The sequence below is a fragment of the Hakea prostrata genome, chromosome 1 (assembly GCF_041222555.1).
Source record: "Hakea prostrata isolate BN-2017 chromosome 1, UWA_Hpros_2, whole genome shotgun sequence".
Lineage (NCBI taxonomy): Eukaryota > Viridiplantae > Streptophyta > Magnoliopsida > Proteales > Proteaceae > Hakea > Hakea prostrata.
In genome coordinates, this window is record NC_142600.1 from 16,653,994 (window position 1) to 16,681,081 (window position 27,088).

Consider the following 27,088-nt stretch of genomic DNA (forward strand, 5'->3'; position numbering starts at 1 on the left):
TAAAGCAGCAGTCAACAGTAACGCAAGTTTTTGAATTTGGGTTTTGGAGTTTCGATTTTCCCTTTCCCATTCTAGCTTTGCATTCGTCTGTCTATTTTAACGATCGGGAACTCATTTTAGTAGCAGACATTCTGTTTCTTGCTTTGTAAAAATGGCAGAAAGTTGCAGTCGGAAGGTCATCGTTGAGGTCTGCAACGCGAAAAATCTAATGCCCAAGGATGGGCAAGGAACAGCCAGTGCTTACGTGATCGTCGATTTCGACGGCCAGAGGCGACGTACGAAGACCAAGTTTAGAGATCTGAATCCACAGTGGGACGAGAAGCTCGAGTTTCTTGTCAATGATCTGGATTCCATGCCCTCTGAAATCCTTGAGCTCAACATTTACAACGACAAGAAGACAATGAGGCGAAGTAATTTCCTCGGCAAGGTCAAGATTACGGGTAGTAGTTTCGTGAAATTGGGATCTGAAACGCTAGTTTATTATCCTCTGGAGAAAAGGAGCGTTTTTTCCCAGATCAAAGGAGAGTTGGGCTTGAAGGTCTATTATATTGACGAAGATCCTCCAGCTACTGAAACGACCGCACCACCGGAGCAGAAACCGGAAGTTCCTGCGGAGGCTGCTGGAGCGGCACCAGCCGCAGAGAAAGCAGAGGAAAAAAAAGAGGAGAAGAAAGAAGAAGAGAAAAAGCAGGAAGAGAAACCAGCTCCAGCGACTACTGAAGAAAAACCACCGGAGACTGCAAAACCTGCAGAAACACCAGCGGCTGCACCTCCTCCGCCAGAGCCCGTAGAGACTCCTCCGATCGCTCAAACCGATAACGCGAAGCAGCAAAAAGAAAAAACGCTAGCAAGAAAACAGCAGAATTCCAGCGTAAACGATCTGGAGATCCGTTCACTCAACAAAGATCGCAGCCGTAGCTCGTATGATCTCGTCGATCGTATGCCATACCTCTACGTGCGCGTGCTCAAGGCCAAACGCACAAATGCAGAAGCTGATTCCTCCATATACGCCAAACTTGTGATCGGCACTCATGGCATCCGTACGAAAAGTGCGACTGATAAAGACTGGGATCAAGTCTTCGCCTTCGACAAGGAAGGCCTAAACTCTGCGGCCTTGGAGGTATCAGTATGGGTGGAGAGGAAGAACGCAGAAGCAAACACAACTACGGAGACCTCTCTTGGTTCGGTTTCTTTTGATTTGCAGGAAGTACCAAACAGAGTACCACCAGATAGTCCTCTAGCTCCACAGTGGTACACCCTCGAAGGTCTGCCGGAGAACTCCGTCGCAACTGATGTAATGTTGGCCGTGTGGATCGGAACTCAGGAAGATGAAGCTTTTCAGGAAGCGTGGCAATCGGATTCCGGTGGTCTGATACCGGAAACCCGAGCCAAGGTCTACCTTTCCCCGAAGCTGTGGTATTTGAGGCTAACGGTCATCCAAACCCAAGATCTGCAGCTAGCTTCAACACCCGAACCTAAGGCTCGTGGCCCGGAACTTTACGTGAAGGCTCAGCTCGGGGCACAAGTTTTCAAGACAGGAAGGAGCTCCATTAGCTCCATCAGCTCATCCAGCTCGGCTAACCCGACATGGAACGAAGATCTAATTTTCATAGCAGCGGAGCCGTTTGAGCCGTTTTTGGTGATAACCGTGGAAGAAGTATCGGGCGCAAAGCCTGTGGGCCATGCCAAAGTACATGTGCCAAGTATCGATCGGCGGACGGATGATCATACGGAGTTACGTTCAAGATGGTTTAATCTGGTGGGCGATGAGAGTAGACCGTATACGGGGCGTATACACGTTCGAGCATGTTTAGAAGGTGGTTATCACGTGCTAGATGAAGCGGCACATGTCACAAGCGATGTCCGAGCCGCAGCCAAGCAGCTATCCAAGCCGCCTATCGGTTTACTAGAGGTTGGCATACGCGGGGCCACCAATCTACTTCCCGTGAAAACGAAGGACGGTACACGTGGGACCACCGATGCTTACGTGGTTGCCAAATACGGACCTAAGTGGGTCCGTACCCGTACGATCCTTGATAGATTCAATCCACGGTGGAATGAGCAGTACACGTGGGACGTTTTCGATCCATGTACTGTTCTTACCATTGGAGTGTTCGACAACGGACGGCACAAGCATGATGAAGCAGGGAAGCCAGGGAAGGACGCTCGTATGGGAAAGCTGCGAATCAGGTTATCGAACCTCGATACCAATCGAACGTACCTGAATTCATATTCCTTGGTGATTTTGCAACCCGGTGGGGCCAAGAAGATGGGAGAGATCGAGCTTGCCGTGCGATTTTCATGTTCATCTTGGGTGAGTCTCCTTCAGGCCTACGCTAGTCCGATGCTTCCACGAATGCATTACGTACGGCCCCTGGGACCCGCCCGACAAGACATCTTACGACATACAGCGATGAGGATAGTAACGTCACGGCTAGCACGGTCTGAACCGCCTATGGGTCAAGAAGTGGTGCAGTACATGTTAGACTCTGATATGCACGTGTGGAGTATGAGACGGAGTAAGGCCAATTGGTTCCGGGTCATCGGGTGCCTGACCCGAGCCGCAGCTTTCGCACGCTGGTTAGATGGGATCAGGACATGGATGCACCCATCAACTACCATATTAGTCCACCTGCTCCTAATGGCAATCGTGTTGTGTCCCCACCTTATACTTCCTACCATATTCATGTATGCCTTCTTCATCATGATCTTGAGGTTTCGGGGCAGGCAGAGAAATCCGACGAGCATGGATCCGAGATTATCTCACGTTGACGCAGTGGGGCTGGATGAGATTGATGAGGAATTTGATGGATTCCCATCCACGCGATCAGCTGATCAGATACGGACGAGGTATGAACGGTTGAGAGCATTAGCGGGGCGGGCCCAGTCGTTGCTAGGGGACGTAGCGGCTCAAGGGGAGCGTGTGGATGCGTTGCTGAACTGGAGGGACCCGCGTGCCACGGGGATATTTGTGGTATTTTGTCTGGTGGCATCTCTGGTATTTTATGTGGTGCCTTTCAAGTTGTTCGTGTTGGGATCGGGGTTCTACTACTTGCGCCATCCGAGGTTCCGCGGCGACATGCCATCCGTACCATTCAATTTTTTCCGGCGACTCCCATCTTTGGCTGATCAAATCCTGTAAGAATTTCGGGAAAGTCGGTCGCGTTTTTCCAGCGCCGAGTAGGAATCGTTATTTTTTCTAAATTCTAATGTTATTTAAATTGAATTAATTCAAATTTCTATTCTTTTGGGTAAGATTCAAATTTATAATCACTTTATTTTGCTTTTGGAAAATTTAGAAGAAAATGGAAAAGTAAGACATTAAAGTAGAGGGGTGTAACGGTTAGTTAGTGTCGGTGGAGTATTATCCATTTAATGCAATAGCACCTCAGATGTCGGGCATCGTCCGTATTCGAAAGAAACAAAAAAGAAAAAGCTAATGACCGTTATAGTATTCTTGTATGGAATCGATTTTTGTGCAGTTGTGTGGGCGCGTCTAATAGCGCGAGTGTCCGTTTAACGCGTTTTTATAAAGGGAATAAATAAGCTTAAACCAACCTCGTTCGAGTCCAGTTCAACCTGGTTTAAGCCTAGTCCAACCTGATTGGAATCAAACCAGTTTGGTTTAAACGACCAGTTCGGTTGAGTCTAGTCTGACCAGCTCGGATCGCCAATAGACCGACCAAGTCAAGGTCATTCAAATAAGTACAAAAGCTGAATAACAAGGTAAATCTGAATGAGATTCTAGCCAAAGAAACAGTATTCAGTTACGACTCAACTACTCGTGTTTGAGTAGGACTCAATGACTAAGAGTCAGATCACAACCTAACTAGAGGTTTGAGTCTCACTCAAACTCGTACATAGAAAATCTATAAAAAGGTAAAGGAGCACAAGAGAAAGGTACGCTGAATAGAATTATCACTATTCATATTATCATTGTTCATTACTTTCTTGCCTTCCTTAGTCGGATTTTTAACTAGATCGTCGGAGGTGAAAACTCGACATCCACGGTCGAGCTCATCTTTGCAGGTTCAACCGACTAAAGGGACGAACAAGATTGTGTAGCAACAGAACTAATACACCTAATTCTTTGTTCAATGGGAATCTGGGAGATGGAATGTATTGCGACTCCCCTCCATGTTACATTGCTTCCATGCGGGTGTATTTGTTTTATCAAAATAAATAAGTAAACGTATAAGTGTACGGTTATGATTAGAATATTTTTGTATTATCATCCAAGGTTTGATCAGTCAATGGCGACACCTCTAAGTGAATAAGTTGGATAAAGTATATGCAAGCAATAACCTCACTAGTTCTTTATCAATTTTAGAAAAAAATTATACTGAAGCTACTTGGGTTTCTATTTGTTGCTGAAAACAATGTTTAACTTGTATAATTTTCTTAGAGATTTGTTTTTTTCTGGGTAATGAAATCCAATTTATTGAGACAATTGAATCGAGACTACAAAGTTACATAAAGACTACAACCAAGGAGTGGATAAAAGTCATTGAATCATAGATGAAGGTTTCTTAGAGATTTGTTGCTGTAGGAAAATACCAAAAGTTAGGCATTCAATTTCAATGTTGCACATAAATACACAACACTAAGCTGCGTATGGTCACAATCTCTTCAAATGGTCGAGGTTGAAATCTTGGCCACTCATTTTGTATATATATATTTTATTACAGGTAAGTATGGTTAAAGAAGTTAAAGAAAAAAAAAACATGCAAATTGGTGGTCGAGATTTTACCTTTGACCATCTATTCCATCCGGTCTCTACGTAAGTTAGTAATATGAATTAATTGGTTGTCTTCAGTTGTTCCAGATTCACAATGATGGGAGATTCCTAGTTTATTGTTTGTTTCAATTTTATTCTTTTTGCCAAGTTGTATAAACTAATTCTTTACTTACCTTTCTTCCTTCAGCAAATTTGCTCCTTACTTAAATTAAGGAAAAAATCATCATTTTTACAAAAAAATAAAATTAAAAAATACAAACCAGAAAGCCAATTCAGCCACAATTTTCCAAAAAAAAACTTGTCAGATATATTTATAAGAATGCCATTCTTCTAATCTGCTAAAGAAAAACTCATCTACACTGTCTTCTCCTGAAATTTTTCACAGAGATCATCTTATTTATCAAAGCTTTCAATCTTCTGGAACCTGATCCAGGCTTTAGAACACCCAATCTCTCGCTCTTTAAATGTGAGCATCTATTATATCTCTCCGTTTCTTCAGAACACCAACCCCCAAATGTGAATTGCCCATGGTGTCGCCTCAGAAGCTCTCGATCGATCTTGTCAAGCACAGGGTCATCTTTTTTAAACTTTCTTGAAAAAGCGGCACTGCTGAGAATCATTCTTCGAAAATCTTTCAGTCCAAGGGACCTTGGATGCTGTTTTGGTGGTATATCCCATTTAATGTAATGAAGATCATGGTTCACTGTTGTGTTCCTGTAATTCTCTGAGTTGCAGATCACTGTCTGGAAATATCCCTCTGGAGATGAAACAAAATTTGTGTAGTACAGAAGGAGAGTTCTTGGTAGATTCTCCCATCCCACTATGCAGTATTCAGCAAAGGATCTAGATAAAATAGTCCAAGCAGAACCTAAAAGCAGGAGAAAGAACGAATGAGAAACACAAGTAGATTGTTTTATTTAATTTTTTTTTTTGAGGTCAAAGCATCAACACAGTTACTTAGCAAATTTTTTTTTTGGGGTTGGGGCAGTTTAGAAAACTCTGCTTTTGCAGAAGCTTTCGACACCAGGTTCGTCCTTTTTTAATTAAATGATCAAATTGCACATACTCACTCTTCCTTACTGGTGTCTCTATGGTCTTTGTTTAGCATGACCATACCACTTGAAGAGGCTCTTGCAAAGCCTATCTTGGATTATTGCACCTCCCAAACAATATGAGAATACAAAACTAGTGATGGTATTTCATTGATTAGAATATATGGGATCTACACTGGTATCTATACTGGTACATAGAAGACACATGTCTAACACTTAGTGTCCCCAGCATCCAATTCCAAAATGATCATCTCTTATTTTCTCTCTCTTGCTCTGCAAAACATTTTGCTCCATATGTCATATTTGGACAAGAACCCTAACTAGTCCTGTAAAATTTCCTTTTAAGTTTAACAGGCATGCCTTTGTCACATAACTCTCAAAGCATCTCTCCATTTCATCCATTCTAATTTTATCAATGTCTAAGCTTCCCAATTGGGTTTATGAAAATGTTATTGCCTTGATTTGCATTCTTTCCCCTTTAAGAATTGGAATGGTCTTTTGTGGTTATTGTTCTCTAAGAAGCATTTTGATATTCATCTCATCAGACATTAGTCAAGCAATGAAGCTCAACTAAATGGTTAACATGCTTTTTGGATGCTCCCATATGTCTTGCAGGTGCCTTTCTGTGAGTCTTAGTGACTAGTGGGAAGCATTCATTGAGGAAAAATTGAAGAAAGGATTAGGGGGAAAAACCTGTATATAACTTGAAAGCAGTTGGGAGAGCTCTCTGTTTTATAACCCACCAGATCTCTGATTTGTTCAGGCTGTAGAGACCAGGGTCAATCATGATAGGTTTTCCCCTCTTATTCCTACAAAGTTTAAAGCAAGTTTAAGTTAATTTTTCTGAGCTAACTAGATGATCAAAAAGCATTTACAGAGTAGGAATTTGAATTACTACACAAGAGAAATAATAAAGACAGATCTAAGTGCAACGAGTGCCATACAATTTCCAACCCAAATGACTGTTGTGCTGTATGAAATTGAGATCTCTAGGCAGGTCAGAGAAGACATGGATCAGATCTGAGAGAAAGGGTCACAAAATAAGCCATCAGAAATAAACTCAGAAGAAGAAGAAGAAGAAGAAGAAGGCCGAGAAAGAAAAGCAGGGGCACTCACCTTACCATCTTGAGTGATTAATGGATAGTCAGAGGCACTGAGGTTAATAAACCAGTCCCATTTGCAGGTTCTCAGAAGCATGGCCATGGCATGGAGAGTGGTGGCAAGCATGGTGGGTCCTCTGTAAGTCACCAAATTTGATTTCTGCACCACCCAAACATTACCCACTTGGGAGAAAAGTGGGTTGCCGGAGACGAATTGAGCTAGCTCCAAATGCTCTGTCGCCGTCGCAGCACCGTCCATGTGGAGGAGGTAGTAATTCCCTGGGTGGTACAGTGCTTGCAGTGTACGTTTTAGCTTTGGAAGGTCTCCTTTTGAAGCAGAGATCAGATAAGCAAACGTTACAGGGTATAAATCTTGGGATTTGGGAAGAGGAACTATGGTCACTGGCCGGAATCCGGTTGGCAATCTTGTCATTCTCGTGGGGATGCATAGAAGGGTGAAGAGGAATAACGTTATCAGGAAGGAGATCATTAGTTCTTTGATACCCATTGTCAAGAGGTTGCAGAAATCATCTGTCTATGGGGGAAGAAGAAGAAGAACGCAGAAGAAGAAAGGCGGTTGGTGGTAGTTAACTTCAGTGATGGAAGGTAAGGTGTGAAATCGGGGAAATAAAGGCAAAGGGAAGAGTGTAGATGAGATCACAGAAGATGGTTCCTTCCTTGGAATAGAGGCCTCCATATGTTGTTCAAGTAATCAATCAATGGGGTTATCATATTGAAAGTGACCCTTCTACAAGAAGACAGAAAAGAAAAAGGAAAAAAAGAAAGTGACCCTTTGATTGTAGGAAACAAGTGGGTTTTACATTTACTTTACCAGAATGGAACTCTATCTTAACCAAGGGAAAGTGAAGTCTTGAACTGAAGGGTTTGGACTTTGGAGAACCAATGAGGGGCATTATAGGAACAAAAGTGCCCTTTAGTGCCTCACCATTCGTAATGCTTGTGTATTAATGTGGTACTGAGTTCTCTTTTCTTCTTTTTTGAACAGTTGGTACTGAATTTTCATCCGTGAAGCAGGTAAGGTGTTCTTTACTATATTGTTGTACCCCAAAATTGCAATTAGTCAAGTTTGAAATTTCTAGAATTGACTGCAAAAACTAAAGTAAAATGAAAAGAAATGAGTAGGAAAAGGTTGGAAATATATTATTGTTGTGTAATTTCATAAGACAAATAAATCTGGATCATAAGTATGAAAATTTATCTTGTTTCAAATAGTATGAACGATCTCTTTATCGAAAGTTTAATGACATACATCCATCTACAGATATACAAAACATTTGGGGCGTTAAAATGTGTAGGTAGCGACTGGAAAAGACCACAAAACAAAATTTTTGAATCTTCCAAACAAAGCCATAAAGTAACAGCAGAATATAAAAGGATTTCCAAAGAAATTTAATTTTTGTTTTGTAGATTTCTTTTTATATTAACAATTAAAAAAGGAGAAATATGTAGATCTGAATGCATTCATGCTGTATTAAGAAAAGATGTTAAAGAACTAATGATAGATTTCTGTAAGGGATAGGATAATTTCTCATGTGTTCCTGTGCTTAGTGCAAGAGTTGCCGAATCTAATAACATTTTTTTTGTCATTTTTAAATTAATCACTTCCACAGATTAAGAGAAGAAAGAGTGAGTCATGGGACTATTCCCAAAAACTATACTGTTTGACAGAGCTCTTGTTGAGCTCTTAATTTAGGGTGAAATGAGTATTTTCTTACTGATTTGAACAGAGGATCTCGATGTGATACTAAGAAAAAATAATAACATAAAAGATGAGATTAGAACTAAAAACAGGGGAATTGAGCAGGCTAAACATGGATGACTAATGGGTTTCAACAGCACTAACTGGTATGAAGTTAATTAATCAAAATGTCAAATTTGATCAAATTTGTTTTTTTTTTTTTTTTTTTGTTTTTTTATTATGGACAGTCTGGATTGATTGGGATATTTTTCAACGACTACACATGACTTGGAACTTATTAAAATGACATCCAAACTACAAAATCATCTCTTCCTTTCAAGTGTTCTCAGAAACAATGCCCAATTTTCTGTCGTTTTCATTTTCAGGTTTCTTGTTTTCAAGTAACAGAGCAAAACCTACCAAGCCCACAACCTGTGACATCCTAGCTACAAAATCATCTCTCATTTCTTGTTTTTTATTCTGAATTTCCCTTTCATGGAGCATTGAATTGGGTTTTTTTTTTCCCTTTTTGTTGACTAGGAATGGATGGTAGTTCACAACAACTGGTTGATATGGATTTAGAAATCTGAACAATGGATCTCCATCCTTAATTAAAAATATGTTCAAATCTGAATATTGTTAAACAATGATGAGGCTGTGGGACCACAAATTTTGCTCGTAGCATAGATTAGAAGAAACACATCTTATCACCTTTGGGTGAAGAAATTTTATAAAAGCCATGGTGAGTTTGACAGTTTGTTTATACTTTCCCCTAATATATCATTTCTTGATGAGCTATCAAGGGTTACTTTAATAATAAAACAGTTTGCAATTTTCAATGGGGTTTGGAAAGTGATGAGGAAACGTTTTGATGGAATAGTTACCCAAGGTGGAAGGAGGGACCTAGCTAGAAGGACTAGACTCCCAGCTTGGATATATAGTAGTTGATTGACAAAGTCTATTACCATCAAGTTTCCAATTGAACAAAACTTAGTCAATTGTGATAATCATCTCTTTGGGTCTATGGTCACGGTCTAACATGTAATTATCTTAGCTTTCGTTTTGGGTTATGAAGCTAATGTAATTATCTTAGCTTTCGTTTTGGGTTATGAAGCTAATGTGGGCATCGCGCCATGAGTCGAAATCAAAATACGTGTTAGCTGTCCGCTCTCCGGTTGGGCAGTAAGGGTCGGAGAAAGGCAATCACTCATTCTTAAAACGAGCATTTTTAAGACCAAAGAGTCGGGCGGAAAGGGGGGGAAAGTCTCCGTTCCTGGTTCTTCTGTAGCTGGATTCTCCGGAATCACAAGAATCCTTAGAATGGGATTACAACTCAGCACCTTTTGAGATTTTGAGAAGAGTTGCTTTTTGGAGAGCGAAAGTTGTAAGCTGTATTCGGGGGGGGGGGGGGAGTTATTGTCTATCATTGGACGTCAATTGCTAAGTCAGTCTTTGAGTTCGAATATGCAAGTAGAGGATTAGGTCCTCTCACACCCTTTTACGACACATTTAGGAAATGCCCATTATTGAGCCCTGACTGCGTGGACCATAAATAAACTCCCTCTTAAACATATGATAAAAAAGTATGAAAGGAGTGCTTGAGTAAAGTATCTGAACTCCTAATCTTTGTCAAGTTACCAAAAACTCCTAATCTTTGTCATTTTTGATGATGGGACATTGATGCAGGATTGGGCTCAGGCCCATCGAGGCCCATGGACACAGAACCCATGTACCAGAAAATCGATGAAGATGATGAAGAAAAAAATTAGAGGGTGACACGGGGAATAGGTGACTTGAGCCCAACTTTTTAAGACGGTTATCATTTACTGAATCACCGTGATTTGCTTGGGCATGGGATTTATCCCCAACGGCCCAATCCAACCATGCTCTTTAGTCTCTCCCACAATATATTCTTTCCTGTTTAACTCTAATGGGTCTTCCCTCTAGTCTCCGCTCTCGGTTTCACTTTCGTGTTTGACATTAAATGCACGGTCGAGATCAAAATCAAGGCCAAACTGGCCAAGTCCATGGGCCTTAGACTTCACATAAACCATAAATTCGGACTATTCAGTTAAAGCAGTTGAGCCGAAATATCACGGAAATTTCAACCGCCTTTCATGTCACGTCACCATGCTGACCTGATTATTTTCCACGTCAAAGTCTCCATATGCTAATTACCAGAACCACCGCCAGCTTCCCAAGCAAGAAGAAATGGAGAACTGATTCCGTCTAAGAGTGAATCGTAGGGACCAAGAAAGAAAGAAAGAAAGAAATAGATGGAAAACCTGGATTTCAAAGATATATAAGACCAGAGAAGAAGAAAAACAGTCCTAGCGTAATCAAATGTCAAGAATCAATCGTTCTCCCTCAGGCATCGACGTTCTGGTACAAGAGTCTGATCAGTTCATGAACAAGAATAGCATCACCAAAGAGAAGAAGAAGACCGATGTCAACCCCAATCAGGTAGGCATTCCTACTTCTTTATCTGTTTCAAATTATTCAATCTGTCCCTTATCTTATCCTTCTCGTCTCCCCTGTTTCTTTCTCTTTTCTTAAAACAAAGAAAGAAACCTCAGTTCTTGTAAATCTTGATCTATTCTTGAACCCATTGTGATTCGATTTGGAATATATTCAACTTGAGAGTCTTTTTCAATTTGCTCTAAAATTGTTGTTTCTGGTGACATGGGCAGGCGGGAGAATCCATGGTCCTCCACCGGAAAACAACGGCTGGACAGATCACTGGCAAGCTGTTCTTCATCTTCTTCTTCATTCAACTCATACTCATCGGAGTCTTGAATACCTTCCTCACCATCCGCGGCTTCGTCTCCGATTCAAGTGCAAGTAACTCATTCCACCCTCTTCACTGGTACCTCCCACTACTAACTTCCATCGGATGCTCTGTCATTGCTTCATTCTCATGGCTGCTCTGCATTCGCCGCAACCCATCAAGAACCATCAAGGCCGCATTTTGGCTCAGCCCTTCATTGACAGTCGCCGCCGGAATGCTCCTCATCGGCGTTGGTACTGCCACCAACTTAGCAGTCGGTGCAGCTGCAATCATCTTCGCCCTCATCCAGTCACTCTACGCCTGCTGGGTCGTCCCCTGGATTTGTCACACAAGCAAGGTCTCATCGATCACCCGCACTGTACCCACTTCAGGGTCGACCAAGTTCATCGCTCTATCAATCTTTTCCGGCGCCATTTACTCCTGTTTGATCGTCTCTGGACTTGGCGGCATCAACAATGCTACCGGGTCTCTGTCCCTCTCTGATGCTCTGTTCGTCTTGGGGATTCTGTTCAGCCTGGCATGGACAATGCAAGTTATTAGGAACATCACTCAAGTCTCAATCTCACGCATTGGGTACCTCTACTTTGCTCACGGCATTGAATCCAGCACATCTGGGGTTTACCATGACACAATTAAGTACTCCATGGGGAATGTGTGTTTGGGTTCAGCTGTTGTCCCTGTTTTGGGGATAATACGAAACTCGGCGAAGGCAGTCAATTCGATTCAAGGAGATACGGATGAGTTTCTCTTCTCTTGTGCGAATTGCTACTCAAGTGTAGCTGCAAGGCTCGTGGGGTATGGCAACCGATGGGGGTTCGTCCATGTTGGCGCTTATAATAAAGGGTTTGTTCAGGCATCAATGGATACTTGGGAGATGATTGAACAAGCTGGGCTGGAATCGGTGACAGACACGGACCTCACTGGCTCTTTCTGCTTCTTCTGTGGAGTTGCAGTGGGAGCAGCTTGTTTGATTGTCAGTGGGTCATGGACACTTGCCATACAAAAGGACTCTGCTACCCAAGTCTCCATTTATGCCTTCCTGATTGGTTATTTCATGGTAAGCTGCTTAAAGTGGAGTTAGAAAACCACTATAGCTTCTCTGTTTACTATACCATCTCTGATTAAAAATTGCAGTTTTTAGAGTGTTGTTCTAATATATGAACTCTTATGGGTGAGTTTCAGTGTAGGATAGCCATGGCATGGCCTCAAGCAAGCATGGCAGGGTACTATGTGGCATACTCAGAGAATCCACAGAGCCTTCGGTTCGATTCAACCATTCCAGATCTTGTCAGAGAGCTGCAGCGTTCTAGAGATTAAAATGCAATTAACCAAGACTTCAAGTTTGAGTCTTCGGGTTCAAGATTATTAGAATTGCATCATTGTTGACAGTAGACAAATTTGAATTGCTTGTGTATTTGGAAAATATTGTTGATTGACACTTCTAAGAATTCTTTCATGTTAAGGGCGAGATTGAATCCCAAAACCTGATCATCATAACCATTCTAGGTTAATAACATTTTAGTTGATTGATAACTGGGGAAAACTGTCCCCCTTCTACTTTAGAAAAGGAAATATCATAGTAAAACCAGTTTAATCATAGTAAAACATTTTTGCCTTTCAGGGCAACTTTTGTTGAAAGCTATCAAATTTAAATGCAATAATCAAAATTCCCAGTTGAATTGCTTCCATAAAAATTGTTCTACTTGTCGAAATTAATACATTCCCATATTGTTAGGATTAGAGCGATCAATCACTCACAATCGAACAGAAAATTAAGAAGAGACGGATTTTACCCTGGTTCACTTCAATGTGAGCCTACATCCAAGCATTAGGTTTTTACTATATTCTTCTCAAAACAATTATTACAGATGTTCTGGTACAAGAAACCCTAAGCCACAGTTATTCATGGGCCCAAGCCCAAACTAAAAAAAAATTTTAAAGCCCAAAGATATGTGGATCCTTTACAAGCTCTGGAGACGCTGCCCCCACACCTCCGCTGGGGCTGCCTCCCTGGGGATTCGTCAAGCCATGCTTTCAAAGTTTCAATCAATATAGATTGATCTTTTAACTTTACCAAAAAACAAGAAACCAATATAGATTGATGGGGAAAAGTGATTTTCAAGGTTCTCCAAGGCACGGTGGGCTGGGCTTTGGAAGTATTCTTATATTGGGCCTAACGTCAGTGGGCAACGTGGGCTGCTTGGTTTAATTCAACTGGACACAAGTATCTTGAATTTGTTTCTCTACCATTTGTAATTTTTTCCTCTGTCAATCATAAATTCTTATAAAGTTTGGACGATATGGCTCATAATAATATTTTTAAACCTAGTTAAGAGGGGGAGGACTTGATGTGACTACTATTATACCTCCAACCCAGAGAGACTCTACCATCATTATGAGCGGATAAACCTTTCATTTCCCTTCTATAGAGAGGTAGTTGCCCCTTTCTCCCCCGCTAGTTCACTCTTACTCCCAGTGCCTACCATTTCTATATACTTTTGAAAATAAAGAGGGAGAGCTAGGAGCTCAATATTAGAAGAGCGCCCTTCTTCGGGAAATCGAGTTAGCTGGGCTAGTTAGAAATAAATATATAAATACTAACTGAGATTAACAGTGATAATAATACGAGGTTAAATTGATAAATTGAATAACTCAAGGAGTGACATTAATATTAGGGGTAACTCAAGGGGTGTCGCTCAAATTTCCCTATCATTTATCACTTCTTTTTTTATTTTTATGTTTTTTGGGAGGGGTGGGGGTGGGGTGTTATGATCATTTATTAAATTCCATTAGGAGAGAGACAAGGGATAGTTAAAAATGCTCTTTCCCTTTAAATTTTTTTGGCGACACATCAATATTTGGCGATAAGAATCTGCAAAGGTTGGATTAATATAATTTATAATTATTAGTAAAAATCAATGCCTCCTAGCGAAGAGGTTATGAGTTAAACTCTTGCTAAATAGTATATATATAAAAGTCTATTGTGAGAATATACCCAAGGTGTATATTGGCTAGATGAACCTCAAATCCCAAAAATAAAAAACATATTTTATGACTTATGTCAACATTTTGTGGTAGGAGTCCTCTTATATTGAATTCAAGTTCAACCCTTCAAAGATTCTGTCTTCATGCTTAACCAACTCTTGAAAACTCTAAAAAAGATTCTTGTCTTCCTACTTAGCCACCTCTAATGTCTATCACCAAAGCTAGTGACAACTTACATGACGATAAGAATCATATGATTTATGAATGTGGTGGTGGCGACAAAATTTTTGGATCACGTACATATGATACGATATGTTGGGAAATTGATGTCAGATATTGACGATGATGTGATACTTGACAATATGTATGCGATGCAACCTGGTTTGACATTGAATCTAGACTTTGAAGGAAGGGGGGAGGGGGAGTGGAGGTGGTTCTTTGTTTCACATTAATATGTGTATATGCATAACAATTTCTTCATTGTTTGTTTATATTCTGGAGGTGTGTTTCATACTTTAGATGATCTCCTTGTTGTCTTGGCATTGGATTGAATTGAAGCCACTCAAAACTGTTCTTGGACGACTATGATAATTTTGCTATGCATGCAGAGAATCTTCTGTTTGAATTGTCCATAATTATTTGAATATAATATTGATTCTCACACTTCCAGGTGCATTACAAATGTCACATTTTCATAAGTTAAAGACTAATAGAATACACCTATTAATTAATAAATAAATACATTTTCTTAAAAAAATAAATTATACACTATTCTTAAAAACCATTTATCAATTTTTTTTCAGTAAACAACAAAATGGAAGGATGTGTATTTGGGGTTTGGAGTCTTTGTTTTTTGATAATGCTAATTCAAAACCAGAGAAAGCAGTGGAACTTCTTACCTATACAAGAACACTTTCTCTTGATTGTCTAACTAGAGGACTGGTTCTTGCAAAATATAATATGTTGAACAATTTAACTAGGTTGTTATAATGTCATTCTCACTTAGAGATTCTTCAACTATATGAAGATGGAGGACACCATGTTTATCTTTCTACGACTGAAGAATTCTGTTTGAGTATTTTTAAATGGCAAACACGAAACCTTCTACGTCTTCATAGTAAATTGATAATTTATTTGAGAGAATGTGACTTAATTCATTGTTTATCTATGAATAAAATAACAAATAATTTAAATAAATAAATAAATGTAATAAAATAAAATTTTAGAGGTTTATCAATAGTTTACAAATCCAAGGGTGTATACATAATTTTTGTCGTCTTTTTTATAGTTTTTTTTTTTTTCCTTCCCTCTAATACAAAGACTTTTTTATATAAATAAGCGAAAGAATACCTACTTTCTTTTTACTAATATTTAGTTAAACTAACAAAAAAAAAAAATGGCTCCTTTATTTTATTTACGTCTCAAGTAAATATCACACACAAAAAAAAGTAAATACTTGTGTAATTATTTCAGTTAAGCCAAAAAAAAAGAAAAAAAAAAAAAAAAAAAAAAAAAGTGATGTGTTGTAATTTGAGAGCATTCGCACAATAGCAAACAAAAATACTATGATACATGCACCATGATCTTATTCGATATATGTATACTAACGCCATAAGACATGCGTGCTCGCCCATTCGTCAGCTACTAAACGATAGATGGATATCTATTTTTGGATAGAATGCATGTCATAGACGTGGTTGGTTATTTCACGACCAAACCTTTATCATTTATATATATATTTTTAATAAATATCCATACGTTTGATGTATTTATCTTTTGTTTTGTTTTTCAAACCATGGCGAGAACATTGTATTATACATTTATACTATAATAAGAAATAAACACCTCCAGAGATACAAATGATAAAAATTTTCTTTCAATTTCTCTTCTTTGACAAAGATCTTGAGAGGAACTTAGAAAGCAATCAACATCAAGATGGAGCTCGTCCGCCACAAGAAATCAAGAATCAACCCTGCCAACAGGTCAGCAGATCTGTTGGTAATTATGATCAATTTTTTAACAAAATTTACCAATATTAATATTACCAAAAAATTTTTTTTAACAAAACGTTGAAATAAAAAATGGTTATGATTAACTTCAATAATTCAGTTTAAAATTATTTTATTATATAAAATAATAAACTTTTGAAAATTATTTTATATGATAAAATAATAAATGTTTTAACCTCTCGAATAATTAAACTTAGGCCATTCCTAGACTGGTGAGACTAATTAGAGTTTTTTTTTTTTAAGAAATGAAATATTTTAAAATTTGAACTTGGACTTTGGATGTTTTTAATAAGGGCTTGTGCTTTCTGCTTGCTTTTTAAGGTTGATGATGGATGAACAAAAGAATGTAATAAACAATTTTAAGTATCATATTTTATAAGAAACTTATATACCCCACAAAGTTTTTTATACCTATGTTTTAATTTTTTTTATAGAAATAAAATAGGTAACGTGGAGACAATTAATAAGAAATGAGTTACTATATTCTTTTTTTTTTTTTCTTTTTCTCGTTAAAGAGTTACTATATTCTTATAAAGTCAACCAAGATCATCATATCATTTTAAATATTATGTACAAGGAATCTCAATTCATCATGCACTTGGGAAATTACAATTCTCGCCTTGGTCCTAAAAGAAGAAAAAAAAAATGAAAGAGTTTTTAACGGATTGCACGTTTGAGTGATTGTTTTAAGTACCTAGGTTCAATTATAAATAAAAGATATGATATAGTGGATGATGTTCCCAAAGAATTAAAATTGGGTGAATGAAGTGGAGAGGTGCGTCTAGGGTCTTGTGTAATCGGCGTATTCTATTAAAGTTTAAAGGAAAATTTATAAGATAATTGTTCAACCAACTATGGTGTGGTGCAGAGTGTTGGATTATTAAAAAGAATCATATAGATAAACTCAATGTAAAATTTATAGGACAATTGTTCAATGTTTTTTTTTCTCCCTTTCTTATATATACTGCGTTCATGGGCTAGGGTTTCATATGTTGGAAGCATGTAAAATCAATGAGTTATACTTTGAAATTAGTATTGATTTAATACACACGGTATGATGAGATGTCTTTTTATATGTATCTGGAGAGACTAGAGAGATGAGTCAATTTTCTCATGTTTACCTACATTTTCTTTTCCTTATTAAACCCTAGACGTCACAAGGGATGATTTTCAGCAAGAGAAGGTGAAGCGATGGTTGTCGGCAAGGAAAGTGGTTGGGGTGGTTTCCGGTAATGACCATGAATAGTTTCCGATGAAGTGTTGGTAAAAGATGAGTTAAGGGAGAAGAGAGATCATGGATTTGACTTTCTTTACTGCTAATTTATAATAAAATATAAAATAATAAAATAAAATAAATTTAATTTTTTTCCCATAATAAATTAGGGTTATTACAATAACTATTTGCAATGCATGGAAGCAACTGGTGCGTTGACTCAATAAAATTGGATTGGCAACACACTATCGTAATGCAAACTTACTCTAGGAATTAGTTGGACTCGGTGTCTTGGCTTTGACTTAATTGAATTACTAAGCAAATAATCCAAATCAGTTTCATCAAGTCTGAGTTGAATCAGCCAACTTTTAAGTTAAGTAGGGCACCCTTATGAGAAATATGGTCATTTTACTCATGAATTAACAGAATCTTATATGGAATATTAAAAATATATAATTTGTAATTTTGGGAGTGTGTAGTATATAATTTAGGCGACTAAAGTGTGGTATCCAAAATTTAAGCGTCACTAAAATATGCAACCTATAAAAAACATGCACACAAAAAAAAGGAAAAATTACTCCTTATGCATATTAAAGAGAAAAGAAAGAAAGACAAAATATCATTTGATTACAATTTCCTACTCAAAACTCTAAAATAAAATCTATCGTGACAAACACCATTGTAGATTCCCTCATGTCATAAGTTTATTCTAAATGAGGAAAAAATCTAGAGAAGAGCATTATTACATAAGTATCTTAGGAAACTTCGTTTTTTGGAGCTAGGTTGATCATAGTAACATCTTAGGAAATTTTATTTGAAGGCAAAAGGTTTCACGCTTTTAGATGAGAATGGAAAACTATGTATTATAAATTGATCATATTAAAACAAAGTTTACGCATTATAGAGGAAACAGAACTTCATATTAAAATCAGAAACATTCAACTTCAAATGCTGTTAAACGAGCCATGCATGGTAGCCTAATCAGTCCTACAAATTAGCTGAAGCTGTTAAAGAATCCAACTCTATCTCTACTCATACACCATCATGCATGGTTTGCTAAGTTTGATTTTGCTTTTGTTTTGATTAATTTAAATTTTAGAGTGATCTATTTGAGATCAGACGATCCATGAAAATTTACCTAAACTAATCCAACATGGGTATGGATAGAGATAAATTGAGATGCATATCTTGTGGAGAGTTCAGATTTTTTTTTAGTTTTTCTTTTTAATGCGTCAAATGTGTCAAATGTGTCTTGTTCTTATTACCGTGGCGTTTGGGTTGTCATCGGATCTGCACTAATCACACCATTTATTCAGATGAAGTTACTAATTAAGGATAAGATTCAACCATAAATACAAGTTGAAATGCGATAAGTTTGTCGGCAATTCAGAGCTTTTTCTTTTTCCTTTTTGGGTTTTGGTTTTGGGTTTGGGTTTGGGTTGAGGTTGATTTGATTACATACTTTATTCTTGAAAATTAACTCTTTCTCTCTCTTCTCTCTACCAGCCTCGAACCTTGGTTTTCAGGTTGGCACCAAACACGAAAAAAAAAACTTGAAAATTAACTCTTTGTTGACCCAGAAAGAAAGAAAGAAAAAAGAGAGGAGCACCAATTCTCTGAATCAATCAACCTCCTGGTTGATTCACAGACGCGTGTATTAAGAACCCAGTTCCCCACCAACGAGTGAATGTTCTTGGGAATTGCAAAGTTTCACTCCAAATCCCAGTTCCCTTCCGCGTGAAGCAACGCGTCCCCGATCAGAAGCCTCTAAATTTCATAACTAAAAATTAAATTTCTTCACCCCTTGCTTTCCAAATTTTTGGCTTTCTGGTATCGTAAGGAAGAAAACTCCACTCTTGTGAGAATATCGATTTCGTTTCTTCACTGTGGACGGTAATATGTTCGTCTGATTTTAATTTTGAGTTCGGAGGTTTTTGTTGAGCGTTTCTTAATGGCGGTTCAGTATTGTAAGCCCCATTCCACGGAGTGGCTTGTCGTCCTAATCATCTCAGTCTCTTTGTTCTTCACCGAAGCACAGGGGTCTCTTCTTTTCATCAATTCCGAGTCCGCAAATGGTAGCAGCACCGACCCTGTTTGTGAACGGTTGCAGAAACTACAAGACTACAAATCCAAGTGTTCGTTCCTCAAATCGAATAGCCCGTGTGTCTCTCAAGGCTTTCTTGACTATCTGAGTTTCTTCTATTGCATTTGTGGGCAATGGCCTCCTTTAGGTTATTCCCTTCTCTTCCTTTGGCTTGTGGTGCTGTTTTACCTTCTGGGTAACACAGCTTCCGACTACTTCTGCTCTTCTCTTGAGAGCTTATCCAACGTTCTGAAGCTCTCTCCTGCCATAGCTGGGGTAACTCTGCTTTCCCTGGGCAACGGTGCGCCTGACGGTTTCTCAAGCTTAGTTTCTTTCACGGGAGCTGGGGCTCGCAGTGTGGGAATCAACAGTGTTGTAGGGGGTTCTTTCTTTGTCTCCTGTGTTGTGGTTGGAACCATAAGCAGATTAATGGGATCTCATCAGATTTCCATCAATAAATCTGATTTTGTAAGAGATATCTGCTTCTTGCTCGTAGGAGTTACATCGTTGGCTTCCATTATGATCATCGGAGCAATCAATGTTTGGGGAGCAATGGCTCTTGTTTCCGTATATATGTTGTATGTGATTGTCGTCTACCTCACTCATTTACGCCGGAAGAAGAATACGGTCGACTTCGGAATGGATGTCAACGGTGAATTAATCGTACCCATCTTAGGAGATTGTGAAAAGATTGTAATTCGTGAAGACAGAGATGATCTTGAAGGTAATTGTCATAATAGAGATGATGGAAATGATGGTAAGGATCGCTTTTCCTTCAAATCATCAGCTTGTATTCGTGGGTTCTTCTACATTGTCATGCTGCCCCTGTATCTACCGAGGAGATTGACCATCCCTGTTGTTTCTGAAGAGAAATGGTCCAAGCCCTTTGCAGTTGCTTCAGTCACATTAGCACCACTTCTCTTGGCATTCCTTTGGGACTCTCAGAGAGAAAGCATGGGTTCCAAAGCAGGCCTGGTGGTCTACATGGTTTGTGGTTTGATAGGGATCACTTTTGGTATACTTGCGTTACTGTTTACAGAGAAGAACAGTCCTCCAAAAAGATTCATCTTGCCATGGCTTGTGGGAGGATTCATGATGAGTGTCACTTGGAGTTACATCACAGCCCAAGAATTGATTGGCCTGCTAATTTCAATGGGTTTTATATTTGGAGTGAGCCCTTCCATATTAGCTCTAACTGTACTGGCTTGGGGAGACTCATTTGGGGATTTGATAACAAATTGTACCATGGCTTTGAATGGCGGTTCTGATGGAGTTCAGGTGGCGATCTCAGGGTGTTATGCAGGGCCCATTTTTAACATATTTGTGGGGTTAGGTATGTCTCTCGTCGTCTGTTGCTGGAATGCATATCCATCAAGTGTTTTGATACCTAAAGATCCATTTCTCTTGGAGACAATAGCACTGTTGGTGGCTGGGCTTCTTTGGGCACTAGTTATTCTGCCAAAAAGAAACATGAAGATCGATGGTTTGCTGGGAGCAGGGCTTTTAGCAATATACCTGTTATCTATTTCTCTGAGAGTTCTTCAATCAATTGGATCTATCTAGATTCATCATGTTGTAACTCAATACAGTCTTTTTGTTTTTTTTTTTTTTTTTCCTTTTTTGGGGGTGCCACCATGCAATTGTAATTTATACAGCCTACCTACGATATATAAAATCAAATGAATCAGTTTCGGCTGATCTCGCCTAGCTTTGTATTTTGTAAACAGTACGATGATTTCACAGTGAGCTCTACTTGTCTAAAAAAAATCACTTTGTTTTCCTTATGTTGAACCAAAAGATCCTTAGTCTTGACTGTTTGAGTGATCAATCGGAAGTTTGGTTCGATCACGCGTGTAACAATCTGTAACTCTGTTTCATAATGATGCCTTAATTGGGCAAGCCTAAGAATTAGCCAACTTTGAATGTTGTTCTGGAATTGCAAAGTTGGTCAGTGGTTTCAATGTATCACGTAATAAACCTTAATAATTCAGTGATAATTATGCAAATCCCAACTGATATATGACTTTTAAGAATCAATTGTAGTTTCACTATCAAAGGTCACCGATCCATCTCCCCTCTCCCTTGAAAGCTACATTCACGAACCACAAAGAGCCAAGCAACCCCAACAAATTCCAAACTTAGTTTGCTATATAATTATCATTCATTAATGTACTCGAACCCATGAAGTTCCTGCTGTCAATTTTGCCTCAGATTTGAATGTTCCAACGTTTCTCCCTCGCCCACCAGAAAGACACTAAGAAATTTGAGATGGCCACGTTACTAATTTCTGCTGGTGACAACAACTTGTAACTGTTAATGGTGGAGCCTGTCCGGGCCAGACATTATTGATTCCAGGTCCAGACATGGACTTCATCCCTTGGTGTTGCGTTATCTTGAACTTGGTCTCAGCGAAACTGAGTTCATAGATTTAATGATGCAGTTTTTCTTCACTCTAACAACTGACTGTCAATGGGTAAAGATGAGTAGTGAAGAGAAGAAGACAGATTTGCTGAGGATTGAAACTTATAATTATAATATAATCCACCCAGACCGAACCCAAACCACAAAATGCTTGGTCCAGCTAATACCTTCCTCAGGTAGGTTCTGTCTGAATAAACACCATGAGACACTGGAACAGAATACCAAATGCATAAGTCTTTCTTCAACTACCAGAAAGCCACGAGGAATTTAAGGTGGCTACGCTTCTAACAAGTGGTGATGATGACTAATATCTGATAAACGGATTGAGACCAAAAGGGATATGGCGATATGGGGACACAAAAATCGCTTTGATTGATGGGGTACCCCCTCATTATGGCATTAATTCAGAGCTCTGTTCATCCCAAGTTATCTAGATTTCAGTGCAAGATAAACTGGATGCGAAGATGTTTTCGTTTGACTCAACAATGGCGGCTGCCACTCATCTGTCTGCTGGTCTTCAAGCTTTATATAAATAACTAAATAACATGTGTGCTTATACAGAGAGAGCGAGAATGAGATGAGAATCCTGTCAATCCTTGTAGCGAAACCTAATCTTCTAAATCCCCAAGGGTTGGTTCAGTTACCAAAGATCAACACCTCTTAACCGTCAATCTACTTTAGCCACATAATATTGGAAGATTGAAAAGGCTAAGTTAACCATCTGGCAAAAGTGTGCTTTCTTGTTATTTTAGAAGAAAAAAAATTGTTTGATTTCCTTGTGTTTTAAGCAATGGATCTCGAGTTTGTGCCTTAAGAATCAGCCTACATTATTCTAATCTCTGGTGGCAAGCAAGAGTCTTTTACTTGATTTCAGCTTTGGGTTCGGATTAAAGCAACAACTTGATGAGATTAGTGAACATTCATCTTCACAGGTCCAGTTCATTTTGCTCTCAGAAATATATTACTGTAACTGATACTGGCTACACAAGAAGATTACAGACTCTTGAGAAAAAAATGTAGAACATGGGACCTCTCTAGTTTCTAGAGACCAAATGGGGAAGCAGAGCCATGAAGTTTATTTAAGGAGCCCAGTTAACCTAGCCAACCTAAGAGATATAAAGCATAGATATATGACCAACAGCCCTGCACCCAAAGACCTATCGATTCTCATATTTTTCTTTGGGAGGATCACTAAAGCCCAGAGCAAGCCAGTTATTAGAAACCCAATAGTCTCATACAAAGAAGAGTCTCCAGGGATGACAAAGGGAGATGGGTATGAATACCAAGCAGAGAAAGCAAGTGACAAGCCCAAACCCATTAACGTGTTGAAGATAGGCCCTGCATAACAGGCTGATATCGCGACCTGCACCCCATCTGAGCCAGCATTCACTGCCATTGCAACATTTGCAATTAGATCCCCAGTGGAGTTGCCCCAAGCAAGAACAGTTAGCCCTAAACTGGAAGGGTTTATCCCAAATACATGGCCAACTGAAATTAACAAAGCAACCAATTCTTCTGCTATGATGTAAGTCCAAGTGACACTCATTAGAAATCCTCCTGCAAGCCAAGGAAGTAAGCATCTCTTTGGTGGGTTAGAACACTCTGTAGTCACAAATGCAAGAACCCCAAAAGTAATTCCTGCCAACCCACCAGTAACATAGATCACTGTGCATGTTTTGGAGCTCATGTTTTCCCTCTCAGAGTTCCAAAGGGCCGCTAATAGAATTGGTGCCAATGTAACAGAAATCACTGCCAATGGCTTAGACCATTGTTCCTCGGAAACCACAGGAATTGTCAATCTCCTAGGTAAATAAAGAGGCAGCTCCAAAATTATCAGAAATCTGCGAAAGTAATAACAAGTTGATGATCCAAGATTAGACCACCTTGTTCTTTGATTCATATGTCCAACTTCAGGATCACCTTTTTCATTTGAATTAAGCTTTTCTTCATCAGTACAAGTCAGTAAAGGCAAGCCCATTTCATTGCATCCTTCGGCTTCCTGTGGAAATAAGTTTATAGAAGCGGGCAATATAGGAGAACTGGGAAATAAATCCATCTCTCTTTCTTTCTTCCTGCACAATTGTGTGGTTGAGACAACAAGCACATATACCAAGTATAATGAAACAAAAGCTATTGCAACCCATATGTCAATTTTTCCATCAAGCAGGATCAGAATGAGAGAAGACAGAACTAGAAGGAAAAAAGTAACATCTCTTATGAAGCTAGACTTATCAATAGAGATCTGATGAGGAGCAATTAAAATGCTTATGATACCAACAACAATGGTAGATATGAAAAAAGCCCCACCCAAGACACTGTTAAGGCCAACTTCACCAGCTCCTGCTCCATTTCCCATGAAAGAGACAATACTGGCAAAGACATCCGGTGCACCATTGCCTAGAGAAAGCAGAGTGACTCCAGCTATCGTCGGAGAAAGCTTCAAGACTGTTGACAATCCCTCTAGGGAAGAACAGAAGTAATTGGCTGCTGTGTTACCCAACAGGTAGAATAGAACCACAAGCCAGAGGACAAGGGCTGTGTAACCAAATCCTGGCTCTCTACCACAAGTGCAATAGAAGAGCTGGAGATAGTCTATGTACCCTTCAGGTTTACATCCCTCACCAGACCTCAAGTATGCGCACTTAGCTTTGTAGTCATGGTACCTATGTAGTTTGCTGCAACCATCATCATAAGTTTGGTATAGGAACATGAGTGAGGAAATGTTGCTACTGGATTGTTTGGCCTGATCAAGGAACTGAGGACCGGAGGCATAAGAATGGATAGTGAACAGGTATAAAGAAAGCAGAAAGAGAAAGGTTATGTTGAGGAAGAGATAGAACTCCCTACTGTGGAATAGAGAGGGCAAATTTGCCATCCACAGATGATATTGGAGAAGCAAGTGTTAGAGATGTCGAGGTCTACAAGCTTAGGCCATGGTTTTCAACACAGCTGGAGTGGAATGAGCGCAGAAGGTTGTTTTCTTTTAAGTATCTAAAGGAAGGATTTATGTGAATGATCACAATATAATTTAATGGTAAGAGAACTAAGGAAAAACTTGCCTGTGTATGTGTTAGTGAGAGAGAAAGATGAATCCCTATTATAAGGTAAGAAAACAATGCGGAGATATGGGTCCCTATTATAAGGTAAGAAATCAATTCTCAGAGCTTTACCCAAAAAAAAGGGGAAATCAATGCTCAGAGGAAAATTTTCTTCCCTTTCAGTGTTATGTAACTGAGGTTAATCAACAGCATCTTCCTTGCCCCAGCTGCGGCTATAAAGCAGAACTCGAATAGAAAGTTATGTCCCCGGAGAGTGCTTTTCTTCCTGAAATGATTTCAAGACATCCACACGCTGAAGAAGATGCACAGATTGCCATTACACTCTGTACCTTGTACAGTTCTGCCACATTTCAGAGATACAAGTGGCATACCCCACTTGTTCTCTATACTGTCTAACTCTCTCTTCCATCCTTAATGAGAATGCAGCTAATTCAAGAAGAGCTGAAGAAACTCTCCAATTTGTAAGAAAGTAAATTTTAGCAGCCTAAGAAAGAGGAAATTTACTCTCATGCTCTTAAACAACATAGCCTCGCAAATTTTACCAGAGAGTTCATAGAATTACAAATGTATGGAATTTTGACATTCAGAACCGGACAATAGCCTTCGAATGCTAAAATACAAACTTAAGGAATAAGACCAAGTGACAGACGAATAGGAAATTACAAGCACATGGTGTCTGAACACTCTAGGACTCAACTCAGGATTTCTGTATTTATTTACATTTCTTTGGTGTTAGTTCCAACATTTTTCAGTCGGATTTCCATCTGGATTCCACCCTTGAAAGCGTGTGATCATGGCATATTAGACCTGTAAATGGATTGTCGAAATCCGCCTAAAAATTTGTATTCATATTTGTTTAAGGGTGCCTGTATTTTAGAATTTTTCTAATACCAAAAAATATCTATATCTGTCCGCTATGCAATCGGATTCGGATTCGGATAATTGCTTATCATACTAGATAATATCCAGATAGAGTAATATATTCAACATTTTTTTCTTTGAAAAATGGATGATAACCGGATTGAAAAACCGGTAATCAAAAATCGAAAATTATCCAGTTAGAGTAAAGTATTAAATATTTTTCTCTAAAAAAATGGGCTAATAATCGGATTCGTAAACCGGTAATCTGTAATCCAAAATTAGAAGTCAAAAAAGAAAAAAAAAATGACAATCACCAATCAATAATCGGATGGTTTATTGGATCGGATGATTATCAGGTATCCGATAAAGTTCCGAATTCAAATTCGGATGCTTTCTCTAAATCTGCCGGATTCAGATTCGATTCAGATAGCGATTTTGCTATTTGGATTCAGATACTAGTGTATCCGAGCCGAATCCAATCCGTTTACAGGTCTATGGTAGATGAGCTAGCTGATGCCACATTTACAGCATGAAAACACCAGCACCACACACAATCAACAGCATTAAAGGTTATAGGAACCCATGCATCATTTTCCTAAAGGCTAATATGGTTAGAATAAGCACAGAACCTGATGGGTCTTTGTCTCTTTGATGGAGGAGAATTCCAAAGAAAACTGTCTGGTTCCCCTTCAGATTTGAGTAGCCCCGATGTGAACTAACATTCTAAGGGTAGGTAAATTCCTCCAAAGTGCCAACACCAGCTGATGGTAACTAATAGTAGATTGATGCAGAAAAGTGACTAACAAGATGCCACTTATTAATCAAGCATAAACCCATTTTACGTTTTTCTTCATGAAATTAATTAATGGGTAAGTCAATATTTAACCCAAGAAATAGACTGGACACCTATCTTATTGCCCCCAGAAATACTTGTAAATGATCCAAAAAGTGGGTGGAGATTATTTTTGGTGTTTCTTTTCTTCTCTGAGTTTTCTCCTTTTGTTTGTGTGGTCATAAATGAGATAAAGCCATAGAGACCATGTAGGGTAGGCCACAGGGCAAATCAAATTAAGATAGTCA

The 27,088-nt window shown here is 38.9% G+C and overlaps 5 protein-coding genes across 5 annotated transcripts; 3 read left to right on the forward strand and 2 right to left on the reverse strand.

Moving 5' to 3' along the window:
• Nucleotides 1-3,403, forward strand: LOC149027899 (C2 calcium/lipid-binding plant phosphoribosyltransferase family protein). Its single transcript, XM_089166903.1, has one exon. The coding sequence runs from the start codon at nucleotides 152-154 to the stop codon at nucleotides 3,140-3,142; it is 2,991 nt and encodes a 996-aa protein (XP_089023029.1). The 5' UTR covers nucleotides 1-151; the 3' UTR covers nucleotides 3,143-3,403.
• Nucleotides 3,404-4,779: 1,376 nt separating this feature from the next.
• On the reverse strand, nucleotides 4,780-7,703 carry UNE7 (Core-2/I-branching beta-1,6-N-acetylglucosaminyltransferase family protein). Its single transcript, XM_089166914.1, has 4 exons — nucleotides 6,912-7,703; nucleotides 6,735-6,810; nucleotides 6,484-6,599; nucleotides 4,780-5,606 (listed from the first exon to the last, which is right to left on the reverse strand). Exons 1-4 carry the CDS (start codon nucleotides 7,396-7,398, stop codon nucleotides 5,089-5,091), a joined length of 1,197 nt encoding a protein of 398 aa, XP_089023040.1. The 5' UTR covers nucleotides 7,399-7,703; the 3' UTR covers nucleotides 4,780-5,088.
• Nucleotides 7,704-10,857: 3,154 nt separating this feature from the next.
• Nucleotides 10,858-12,858, forward strand: LOC149027901 (protein PNS1-like). The gene is made up of 3 exons (XM_089147520.1): nucleotides 10,858-11,052; nucleotides 11,280-12,434; nucleotides 12,560-12,858. Exons 1-3 carry the CDS (start codon nucleotides 10,933-10,935, stop codon nucleotides 12,692-12,694), a joined length of 1,410 nt encoding a protein of 469 aa, XP_089003646.1. The 5' UTR covers nucleotides 10,858-10,932; the 3' UTR covers nucleotides 12,695-12,858.
• Nucleotides 12,859-19,171: 6,313 nt separating this feature from the next.
• Nucleotides 19,172-21,416, forward strand: LOC149027902 (Sodium/calcium exchanger family protein). The gene has a single exon (XM_089147527.1). The coding sequence runs from the start codon at nucleotides 19,536-19,538 to the stop codon at nucleotides 21,228-21,230; it is 1,695 nt and encodes a 564-aa protein (XP_089003653.1). The 5' UTR covers nucleotides 19,172-19,535; the 3' UTR covers nucleotides 21,231-21,416.
• A 1,583-nt stretch (nucleotides 21,417-22,999) lies between these two features.
• Nucleotides 23,000-25,331, reverse strand: LOC149027903 (cation/calcium exchanger 1-like). The gene is given in 2 exon segments (XM_089147534.1): nucleotides 23,000-23,165; nucleotides 23,167-25,331. Coding segments are annotated over 2 exon segments (1,833 nt in total). The 5' UTR covers nucleotides 24,964-25,331; the 3' UTR covers nucleotides 23,000-23,129.
• Nucleotides 25,332-27,088: the final 1,757 nt, after the last annotated feature.